General features: G+C 49.5%; 1 protein-coding gene across 2 annotated transcripts in view; it reads right to left on the bottom strand.

The window, feature by feature from the left end:
• SMOC2 (SPARC related modular calcium binding 2) overlaps positions 1-12,454 on the bottom strand; it is a 154,160-nt gene that overhangs the window by 46,690 nt on the left and 95,016 nt on the right. For both annotated transcript variants that reach the window (XM_082668606.1, XM_082668607.1), the window contains exon 8: positions 3,773-3,959. In XM_082668606.1, the coding sequence (XP_082524732.1) occupies positions 3,773-3,959 (187 nt within the window). The remainder of the gene's footprint in view (positions 1-3,772; positions 3,960-12,454) is intronic.

Raw genomic sequence — 12,454 nt, 5'->3', positions numbered from 1 at the left:
TTGGCTAAGATGTCAGTTTTGACTCAAAAAGGCAGGGAGACCAGCAGATGCATCAGCACGCGGTCCAACTCATGTTTCTACCTGACGACCAGCCCACCTAGAAATTCTGCCCCGTAGCTGCTCTCTGCCTCTGTGCGTTTATTGTCTTTGGCACAAGCCTGTATCAAAACGTGTGCTTTGTAATTACCTTTCCTGATGACACAGGAAAGGAGGACTAGCTTCTAATGAGGATGCTTTTATATTTATGTCATCTCACTGTTCTTGGATTTTTAAATTATGCTTCTCCATCAGAAAATATAGAGAACGATTGTGGGGGGGACTTGAACTGTCTACCCAAATATAAATCAAAACTATAAAGCATCTCCCTGGAACGGCTTATTTCAGAAAAATCGCAAGAAAATAGCATTTATGCACCAGAAGGTATGTAAGCAATAATGCAGAAGACTTTCTGTGACGTTGCTACTCAGTCACAGCAGAAGCAGGGGTAAGTGAGGGCTGGTGACGCCGGCCAGCGTCTCATAAGATATGCCTTAAACTTGACGATTTTGACTGATTTCCCAGTATCCACGTAGAAATCTGTTTAAACCAATTCTATTTTTCTTGCCAGTGATGGGTTTAGCTGTAGTCATATGATCCAATTACAGCCAATAATCCATGACTTAAGTCAGCTAGGGGACTTTTAGGAAAGGTTGTTTGGTTCCTAAGAAAGAGAGAGATGGGCTGTGTGTCCTCTGAGCATGTGGTGTCTGAATGAGATGCCCGGATCCCTGAAGCCATCTTGTGACCATGAGGGGAGTCTGTCCAAGGGCAAAGGCAACACATGAGGATGTCAGAGGAAAGACTTGGGAGACCCTATGTCCTCAGTGACATCACCAAGTCACAGCATCCATTGAAAGGGAACTCCTTCCATCTCTGCACCCCTTCCTTAGGTTACATAGTCCCTCCCTGTTTATGCCCATTTTTCAGGTTTACCACTAACAGAAGTGAAGAGTTTCCTAATCGATACATCCTCCCCTTTGACCAAAACATAACTAGATTCTAGCTCTGGGACCTACGCTGTCGGGGGCCACATTCCCCCCTCCATCTGGACTGCCCCCTGCAGACATCATCGGCTTGCTCCCCAGATCCTTCTGGACCTGCATCCGACCTCAGCATTTTGGGAGCCCCCGGCCATCCAGCTGAAGCTGCCCCTCCGTTCCCTATTTCCTGTGTGTCGTCCTCCAGTGCAGCTATCACAAGCCGGCGTATGACCTCACGTTCAGCTTTTCTGCTTCTGCGGTTTGCTCTGTGTCCCTTTCCCCCCACGGAACATAAGCTCCATGGAGACACAGGGTTCTGTCCGCTTTGTTCCCTGAATACCCCCAACCCCTAGAGCGGCACCTTCAACATTGAGGGATTTCAAACGTTTAGTGAATAAAAAGGGAACCTCTGGGTGGCAGGGAGGGGAGTGTTTCTCGGAGCTTTAAGAGATCGTATCCCTTCTGTGTAAACTCTGCAACACGTAGAACCTGCTCCGTGTGGCCTCGGGGGCCCAGGGGTGGCCCCGTCCATGCCTGGGTGCTGAATGATGGGGCCCAGGGCCCTCCCTGACGGGAGGTAGCCTGGTCGGAGGGTGACATTCTGGCCAGTTAGAGCGAGGGGAGGCCCACCGAGGGTCCATGGGGAAGGCCTTTCTTGCTGTCAGAAAAGCCATATTATGTCGTCACGGCCGTGTGGTGCTTCTAGAAGCCAGGACAGGAATCAGGCCAGAGCATGCTTGTGTGCTGAAGATGCAGAGCAGGGAGAACAATAACGGCTCATGAAAAGCACGTCCATTAACCGCGGAAATAATCGGAGTCTCTGTCCCCGAGAGCACTGGGTGCGGCCACGTTTAAGACTGGTGGGCCGTAAGGACAGCTCAGCCTCGATGGACGGAGCCCTGAGGGAAACATGCGGGTTCTGACACCCCCCTCGCTACTAGCCTCAGTTCTGATGGTGTCGGGGTCATGACAGTCAGCATCGGAGAGGATGAACAGAGGAATGAACGAATGAGAGAAAAGTACAGCTCGAGTCTGAGGGGTCTCCTCCCCTGGGTCTAATTTAAGTCTGTTTCTTGAAACTCAAAGAAGACGGAGTCCCTCCCTCCTATACAAAAAATAGGGAAAATGAGAACTTGGTACTCTGTTCCAAAAAAGTCTGGACAGAATGAAATCAGGACGGACAGGAGGGAGGAGGGCTTCTTGTGTTTCTCGTCTGACTGTAAGATAAAAATGTCTATAGGTTCTACAGGGACAACGTGATAAAGCGGATCTCAGCATCTGAGCCAGTCTGCGGAGCCTGGCTCTGACAGCGTGAGGACTTTTGCTGGCCGGAGCTATGAGATCGTTCTGAGCGCCCCTGCAGCTGGGCCTGGGGTCCACAAGCCTGAGTTTGAAGTAATGGAAATGTCATTTCCCAAGAAAGGTTTCTTAGAAAAGATCACTCCCTACATACAGATGCATTCAGGAATGAGCAAAGCAATTTCTCACACAAAACCCTGGGAAGATTTATGTTCTCTTTATGTTTGAAACAATCTCCTACGACCACCCACAGAGGGAACCTCAGTCTCTGGCCTGGACACCCCGTCGAGGTCCAGGGCGGCCGGGGCCTGGGGTTCCCATCCCCAAGGAGCCTGGTCTCCCAAATGAGCCAGATGGGGCGTGGCTGGACTTTCTCATGAGGAAAAGTCAGCTGGTTACCTGTCCTTCCAGCTCCCAGAATCTCCATGGGTGCATTCTCCCTTCTACACGCACCATGGTCACCCTTGAGAAATTGGGGAAAGGATCTTAGGAGGCATCAAGGTGCTCATGCCTCAGTGCTGCAGCGGGAACCAGGGCTTAAACTGGATCACATGTGAGAGGTAATGGTGTCCTTCACCTGTAAACTACTTTTATACCAATCTCTGAAAAACCAAAGGTCAATTCATATGACCAAGAGTCGCAAAAACATCCTTTTACTTGTTCACACTATTTCCAGGAACAAATATCAGGTCTTCTCCCAGTGCTATTATAAAATGACTTGCTTTGGGCTTCCCTGGTGGCGCAGTGGTTGAGAGTCCGCCTGCCGATGCAGGGGACACGGGTTCGCGCCCCGGTCCGGGAGGTTCCCACATGCCGCAGAGCGGCTGGGCCCGTGAGCCATGGCCGCTGAGCCTGTGCGTCCGGAGCCTGTGCTCCGCAACGGGAGAGGCCGCAACAGTGAGAGGCCCATGTACGCAAAAAAAAAAAAAAGACTTTCTTTGCTCGGACTCGCACAAAACATGAATGAATGGGTTGGTTTGTATTTCAGACCCTGAGTAACTACTGTTGCCCCTGACCTCAGTACTCTCTTTCTTTTTCAGTGGCAATTTCAGGAGACAGGTATCTCTGGACTACAGAGAGTTGTCCTGGGCAATCGGTTCCTGTGAAATGCGAGGTTCCCTTTGCCAACACCGGGGACAAAAGAAGCTGAGGTGATAGATGATACATTCTAGGTGCCCACCCCAGCCTGGATACCAGAGCCATTTTTCAAACTTCCAGCCTGCGTGAATACAGATAGGAGCAAAATTGCCTAAAAAGTCTGTCTTCAACACCCTCGTGGCATCGCTGGCATCGCCAGCTCCTGGTGACGTCAGGGAGATGGGCTCCTGCCGGCACCGGCGTTAACTCCGCACTGAGAAGTGGGGTGAGGTCCGGGGCACGGGCATCGCATCTGCAGCGGGTGGGAACCATGGGGGCTCTGCGTTCCGGGGTCTCCCGGCCCCACGGAGACTTACCTGGTGGACGTGCCCGGGATGGGGCGGCCGGTGTCCACCAGGACGCACCAGCAGTAGCCCGTGGAGGGGTGGCACTGCACCGGCTTGTAGAGGCCGCCGTGGGCGCACTCAGGGATGACCACGTTGTCGTTCTTGGGCTGTCTGGCCTCCTCCAGGGCTGACTGCTGCTCCTGGTCACACGAGGACACTGCAGCGAGAAAGAGACACGCGTGAGGCCGCGGCGGGTCACCCGGGGAGCCTACAGGGGATGAGACTGAACAGGAAACGGAGGGGCCGGAGAGGAGGGTCAGGGCGGGCGGTCAGCGTCCACAGGTGGATCTGACGCCCCGTGGATGCCCGGAGTCCACAAGTGGGACCCAGGCCCCAGGGACAGCCACGGTCCTCTGCTCTGGGTCCCCGTCAGGGGCCCGGGCCAGCAGGCACGTGGTCCAGTCCCAGCGAGTCCTGGCGGCCCCTCCCGCTGCAGCCGCGATGTGCTGACACCACTACCCACACCCCCCAGGAGGGTCCTGGAAGAGCAGCCCCCCACTCGCCCCGAGGGCTGACTGAGGCTGAGTCTGGAAATCCCAGCTGCAGTATTTCCGAAACAGTCTGCGTTTCTGGAAATTAGTCAAGAAGAAGACGAGGGGCTTTTTTTTTTAAAGCTGTGTCCAGGGCTTAGCGCTGAAACTCATCCAGACGAAAACTAAGCGATCACTTAAAAAACTTCCAGGGCCGGCTATTTCCATGTATAAAGCCTTATGTCTTTTTAGGTTAATAAATTCAGTTTCTTTTTTGCATTTGGACATGAGCTTACTTAGATCCACCTTCTGCCCCAAAGAGACCGAGAATGCCTTAGAACCATATAAACGAGTCCATCCTACTCAGTGATCCTCAGATGGTAATGAATTTGAGTCAAAAGAAGGTGAAGACCACTTTATCCCTCACTAGAGATTCACAAGAGCTTCAAAATATAATCCAGAAAACATTGGGCACAGAATATTCAAATGTTCCTGTTCTGCATCCTTCCAGCCCAAATACATGGCATTAAAAATTCACAGCAGCGAACTAAACCTCCTCCTCACCCGTGTTAAAGAATTCCAGGGGCTTCCCTGGTGGCGCAGTGGTTGGGAGTCCGCCTGCCGATGCAGGGGACGCGGGTTTGTGCCCCGGTCCGAGAAGATCCCACATGCCACGGAGCGGCTGGGCCCGTGAGCCATGGCCGCTGAGCCTGCGCGTCCGGAGCCTGTGCTCCGCGACGGGAGAGGCCACAACAGTGAGAGGCCCGCGTACAGCCAAAAAAAAAAGAAAGAATTCCAAATGTGGGCGCTTGTTTCCAGTTTCCGCCCTTGGAGTGGGGTTTCTCTGGCTTGGCCTCTGCACCGAATCAGAGCCAGCGCGAACAAACAGCCCACCGCAAGACCTCTCACCCTCGGACAGGGCTGTCTCAGAACAGGCTCTCCCTCACCTGAGCTGTCTTTTGGGATCTAAAGATTCTTTTGTTTTCATATTTCCCCGTAAAAGGGAAAAGAAAACAGACAACATATTGGACGAATATATTTTAAATAAAATCTTTAGAGCAATTTCCTGCTTAGAAAGTAATTTTCCACAAATTACGTTTTAGCCTGCTTTGAAACGAACTAACTACAGTTTACAGGGAGGTTATAACTGTAGATGTGACACCGCACAGGTGGGGAACCCCCGAAAGCTGGGAAGGGGTGTGCTGTGTCAGTGCCGCTGTGGCTGGCGATGGGGGTGTGGTACTTAGGAGTTAGGCACCTGACGCAGGTGACAACGCAGGTGACCAGACTGAAGGAGGCTCCCCATGCAGTGTGTCACAGAAACCGTGTTTCATAAGGGTTAGCTCTCATTTTCATTATTTTTCCAGCACTGAAAAAATGCCTGAAAATAATTTTTTTTAAATGGCTGGCACCCCAATAAAGAGGTTAAAAACAAATAAATTTAAAAAAGAAAAAATAAGGCCTGGCATATCACAGGCGCTCAATAAACCTGTTTTGAGATAACTCACAGCCCTGGCATTAGCAGTTACAAAACCACCTAGATTGTCTTTCCCTAGTAATTCCGTTTGCAGTCTGAGGATAGTCACAGGTACGTTGAATGCTGCTATCGTGTGAGCATAGCATCCCTGCACACGTCCTGGAAGAACACAAAGGGACGGGGCGCCTGGGATTCTCCCCTCACTCCGACTCAGAAGGCACTCACAGTGCTTCCTCCTTGGCTGACCTCAGCCTCCTGAAAATGGACGAGGAGGGTGGAAGCTGTAATGCTGTGTGTCCAGACTGACGTCTTGTAGGATAATCTCGAAGCCCAGGTTGGTTCAAATCTCACAGTCATTCTACATTGTTTAAGGAACACGAGAGAAGAAGGAAGAAATGGCCCTTGAGGCACGCCGTGCGGTTCTGCTCCTAACAGTGAGGACCCTGGTCCCTGCTACAGAGACAGCCCTGCACCCTCAGCTTCCGCCCCCTTTAGGAAGGAATGTGGTCTGTGAGCATGTGGACCAGGTCCCGAGCCCACTCCGGGACCCTGAGCTGTCTGAGCTGCCCTCTGCTCTCCGAGGCATCCGTGCAATTCCATTAAATTCCCTGTGGCTTTCATTTCCAGAAGTGGATCTTTTTTGGGGGGGTCGGGGCCGTCTGCAAGTTAAGAATTTTAAATAGCAAAGTCATGATTCTAAATCAGCCCAACCTCCGGATCGGGCACTTGGTTTCCACCAGTAGTCACACTGTACTGACTGGTGCACTCAACAAACACTGCACCAGGCACTGCTCTGGGCGCCAACAGGGTACCCGGGTACGGGCTTTCTAATACACGGCTCATCTCTAATACACACAAAAAATGGATGGCGCTGCATTTCTTATAAAAGCACCACCCAAGTTTTTAAAAATTCATACTGATCGTTTCCTTTAAGTTCTGTACTTTTCTGAGCACTCTAGATTTTGCTCAGCAAATAGGCAGATACATAAATCAAACCGGCCCCCTGTGTTACAGGGTTAATTTAACGAGCATTTCGCTCCAACTGTGACTAGGAAACTGGCTTGGAATCAAAATGACAATGACTCACGTTTCTTTCTGAAGTGACCGATTCGTTACTTTAGATCATGGGGGCAACCTAAGGAGGACGGAGGCTGGGCTACACGGCTTCAGAGGCAACTGGTTCCTGTCTTTTGAAACCCTCAAAGTAGCTGGTCCGTCCCTCACTGGAGTTCCACATGCAGGTGGCTCAGCTGATGGCGGGACCTGCTCCAGGAAGCTCTCCTGGAGACACATTGCTTACTTTCCTGTGCACTTGGCCCTTTTTCAGAAGCTTTACTAGTGAACAGAATTTATGGTGTGATTATCTGGGCACAAAATGCTTTCCATGCTCTATCCAAGAACATACTGATCTATAGAAATAGTTCTGGAAAATTCCTGAAATGGCCCTTTTGAGGATTGTACATCATATTTGAAGGCTCACCATAAGCAAGGTAGTATTGATTAAGTCAACCACCTCTTAAAATTGGCTGAGAATGTTGTAAAATATGGCAGACATCGTTGCCAAGTCAGAAGAGATTCCGTGTTTGTTTATATAAACATCCTGGCTGAAGTTAGAGCCGTTCACTTATGCAATTTTATTTGGTAAACCTGGCTCCGTGTGGGGAATTCAGTTTCTCTTACGGGAGAAATGCAATTACATTTTACATTTTAGGGCCATATGGAAGGAAGTGGATCTTCTTTAAACAAATTCATGATGGTCCAAGGGAACAGAGGCTAAGGGGCTGTCCCATCTGTCTAACGGTCACCCTCCTGAGACAGCTGAGCTCTGCCCCATCCCGCCGGGGCCAAAACGAGATGGCTGAGGGGAAAAGCTCCTGGAGCGGGATTATCTCCAGCAAAGACTCCCCTGCTCTGCGCAGGATGTTAATCGCGCCTGGAAAAGGAGATGAACGGCCAACAACTCGCATTTCATCGCACTGGAAACTCACCCCATCACTGAGACACACGGGAACGGGACTCCAAAAAGACAAGTCCCAACCACGTTTTAGAAAAATGTCAGTGAGATCTCATCACATGGTGGGAAAGAGCACAGAAAAAGGGACTCTTGAGAGAAAGTAAAAATGGAGAGGGCCAAACAACGATGGTGGAAATAGGCGAGAGGGAAGGAGGGACGGTTGGAAGGCGCTTGTGAAGTTCTGGTCAGGACTGGCTGAGGACCAGGTGAAAGTGTGTGTGCCAGTGGAGACGCCTGCAGCTGGCTGGTGGGTCAGCGTCGCAAAGGGTACCAAAGCTGGCGTTGTACAGTAACTATCTCACGAAAAGTTAGGTTTGAAACCATTCCAAAAGGATGTCCTCCAATGGATAAATATGGAGTTTGGGATTCTGGAAATAATTCAGCGTGAAAATAAAATAACTGGTGCTCACAAAATTCAAAGTATACCGCCCGCTTTCATAGGTCACATGAAAATATTTACGTTTTCTTTCCTATTCAGACGAGATCAGGCACGTGCAGGGTGGTACGACCGACCATGACTTCTTTCCTATTCAGAAGGGCTTTAACGACGTAATTTTCTCTTATACTGAATGTTGGGGAGTTAATGTGTGAAAGAAGAAGAATTGAAAGAGAAAAAATGAACAGAAGGAATTTTAATGTGAGGGCGTCCAGAGGAAGGTGAGCTGTGTCGAAAGAAGCCACTGAATTTGTCCAAGAAAAACCACCCAAAGACAGTCCCCACTTGAGGAATACGTTGCGGGCAAAGGAAACGTTGAGAGATGACTTGGAATTGATGATTGGGTTGACTAATTGGGTTGAATAAAGCCTGAAGCATTTTTATAGGCAGCAATCACAAATCGTGTCCATTCTAAAAACACGGTCTGCAGACTTGGCCGCATTTCAGAAGGATGCCCATGGCAGCTGTCAGTTTTGTGGTCGGCTCTCCTTCTGAAGGGCTTCCCATGAATACTGGGGGTTTACGGCAGACACAGAAAACCCTAGCCACAAAATGAAAAATCTGGTAACCTGGATGCTATTAATACATTTTAGAACTTACACTCACCAAAAGACACTATTGAGAAAGTGAAAAGGCGAGCCCCAGACGGGGAGAAAATGTTCGTAACACACACACCTGACAAAGATTCAGGTTATGTCAATAACCCCTACGAATCAATAAAAAGGACAAATAATCTAATTTAAATTGGGCAAAGATTTGAACAGACAGTTCAAAATGAAAGGTATGTGACTCCACAATAAGCAGTGAGAAAACCGCCGGGCGTCCCCAGTCCCCAGGGAAATGCAAAGCAAACCCACAGGAGGTGCCTCCGTGGGCCTGCGGGAGGGGCCCTGAGGACCCACACCAGAGGCCCCCGAGGCTGGCGACGATGTGGTGCAGTGCGGACCCTCCTGCGTTCCTCACACAAGTGTGACGTCTACACCAGGTGTTTACCCAAGAGTAATTAGAACACACATCCACAGAGCGATGGGTGCAGAATGCACACAGCAGCTTTGCTCATCACAGCCCCCAAACGGAAACAACTAGAAGAGCCATTTACTGGAAAACGCCCAGATCGTGGTATACGCATACAATGTACAATTGTGCATATAAACTAGAGAATAAATGGGAAACAAATAAGACCAACAAGAGTGAATCTACAAACTATTATAATGAGTGAAAAAGGCAGAAACCAGGACTTATATGATGCCATCATTCCACTTATACAAAACTCTAGCCCAGGTAAAAGGATCGTCGAGTGATGGAAACCTAAGCGGAGGTGGCCTCCGAGCACCCTGGCCCGGGAGAGCCTGAGAGCATCGGCGGTGGTGAAGACCTCCTGCCCTGGGGGACACACACGCTGCAGCCCACCTCACTGTGCACACGTTCCTGATAGACAATCGACACCTAAATGACGCGTAAAAAGTTCTCTTAATAAAAATAAAATAGGGATCCTAAGATATGAGAAAAAAGCGACCACAGTTTAATGGGCAATATATTTATTTGCCTTTTTGGTCTATCTGAAGATGGACAGTATCTCGGATTCAGTGATAAACCAAATACACGTGCGAGTCCATCGCTGGCTCCCAGGAACAGTACTTAACAAATGCTTAGTCTTTCCTTTCTTTTTGTCCAACAGGATGTGGTGCTCCATTACCCACTAAACAAACACAGCAAGCTTGACGTTACACCAGTATGGCCAGCCTTGTTCATAAGAAGGCTCTTGGTAAATGAGGACATTGGGATTGACATATACACACCACTACATATAAGACAGATAACCAATGAGGACCTACTGTAGAGCACAGGGAACTCTACTCGATGTTCTGTAATCACCTATATGGGAAAAGAATCTGAACTGGAAGGGATAGATGTATATGTATAACTGATCCACTCTGTAGTGCACTGGAAACTAACACAACATTGTAAATCGACTGGACTCCAATGATGATGATAATAGTAATAATAATAAGGTCTCGGGCCTCTAAGTACTGACTTAATTGGGTGAGGACAGTTTTTGCTATGAGAACGTGCAGAATCTGCTCAGGTCCCGTGTCCAGTGGGCATGAGTCTGCTCTGCAGGAACATCTAAGCTACGGGCAGTTTTCACATCCAGCGGAATCTGCTGCAGAAATGACCAGGTGAGTCCATCTGTCCCCCTGCTCTCCTCCCAGCTTTCTGGGTGCAGTCCCTGTGTTCTGCCTCAGTGTCCTCTGCTGGCCGGGATCCTGTTGCTCTGGCCACCCTGCTGCACTGCCAGGACCTGCGTGGACTAGTTTGTTTATCTTCGAAGGCCTTGGCCAAGTCCAGTTGCCACGGCAGCCACCAGCTGGACGGCTCGGAAACGCATCGTTTCCCCATCCAACACTCACGGCCATCCGGACGGCGCTCTGCTGGGCCCTCAATCCCCACCCCCTCAGCTTCTCTCACTCGGGATGATTATGTACTGATTTCCAGGAATAAGTGATGACACGTTGGCCCAATCCGTCTTCTCTCCCCATCACAAGGGGTTTTGCGGCTCCCCCAGACACTGGCAGGGTGTCTCCCCTGTCCTGTGACATTGGGCTCAGACGTGGGAACTACATTGCTCGTGGGGTGTCTGCAGGCTGGGGCTGGACACCTGTATGCGTGTGGGCCACTCTCCTGCCCTTAGGTGTTGCCAGGAGCAGGGCATCCTCCGGTCTCCTCACTCACATCCTCCTCACTCCTCACTCACTCAGAGGAGAGATGTATGGGACAGACCCAGACCCACATGCAGCCTGGAGCCTCCCAGCAGAGCCCAGCCATGATTAGCAGATGCATGAGAAATGAACACTTGTCGCTGATCACAGCTAACATCCTGGGGCTATTTGTTATGAAGCAGTAGCTGTCAGGTACAATAGGCATTCTGGTGTCAGCTTCAGAGGGCAAAAATCAGCATCTTCTATTTTCTTTGCATTTCCTTATAGTATTTTCAGAATTCTCTCAAAAACTACACCTAGTTAAACCACCAAATATCTTGCTTCTCCTGGCATTTTGCCACTTGCCCTTATCAGTACACGGCCCCTGCCTTTCACATGCATAAGGACAATGGCACATTAACATGTGCTCAGCAAATACGGTGGATGCGGGGCTGGTCTTCCCACAAGGAAGCAGGGTTTCAGAGGGAGGGTCCACGGCAAGCGGTGGGCTGCCGGGCAGCAGGAGCCAGAGTGGGGGCTCTGGAGCAGGTAAAGCGATTTCCACAAGCAGCGGAAAGCATTGTAAGGAGGAGTGCCAGGATCATATTTGTGCTTTAAAACCCTGCTGGCAAAGCTTGCAGACAAAAGACCAGTTCAAGGCTGTCTTTAGTCCCTACAAGGGATAACGAGGGCTTAATCCGAGGCTACCAGACACACATGATAGAAAATAACAAATCCTGGAACGTTAGTAAGCGCCGATTGAAATGCACAGGTAACTCGGCACAAAGCAATGACGAGTACCAAATTAAAGGCGGGACCACCATGCCCCCGTGGACCAAGGATGCCGTCACCTCCAGAGGCCCTCACATGGACGTGCATACTAACCTCGTCAGGACACTGAATCAGCAGGAAGACTCGCACCCTCGTTCTACTTGTCTTAAAATGTATATGACTGCTCTTGGGGCTCATAAGGTGGACATTATTTTCTTTAATACAGATACCTAACTGCTGTGTGTGATTATACATTGCTTAGCTGGTGGATACTAAAAGCTTAACTGCTACATAGAATGGAAGTCTGTGAAGTATTCTGAGGTTTACAAAGGACTTCACATATAAAAATATTTCGGGGATAAAATAATAAACAATCTGTCCAGTAGGATTCACTTATAAAATGCATATGAGGGACTTTCCCGGTGGTCCAGTGGTTGAGACTTCACCTTCCAATGCAGGGGGTGCAGGTTCGATCCTTGGTCGGGGAGCTGGGATCCCGCATGCCTTACAGCCAAAAGGCCAAAGCACGGAACGGGGGCAGTGTTGTAATGAATTCAATAAAGACGTTAAAAATGGTCCACATCAAAGAAATCTTTGAAAAGAAAAAGAAAGCATAGGAGTTTCACACACAGCAGAGATCGGAGAGTGATACTCGATAACGTTTAGTGGGTTCTTATGACTACCTGCTTTTCAGGTATTAATTTGCTTGATCACACCATAATGGAAAAGAATGTATAAAAAAATATGTATAACTGAATCACTTTGCTATAATTCTGTGAGGTGGG

The sequence above is a fragment of the Grampus griseus genome (genome assembly GCF_964374135.1).
Source record: "Grampus griseus genome assembly, chromosome: 13".
Taxonomy (NCBI): domain Eukaryota; kingdom Metazoa; phylum Chordata; class Mammalia; order Artiodactyla; family Delphinidae; genus Grampus; species Grampus griseus.
This window is presented reverse-complemented; position numbering and strand designations above follow the sequence as displayed.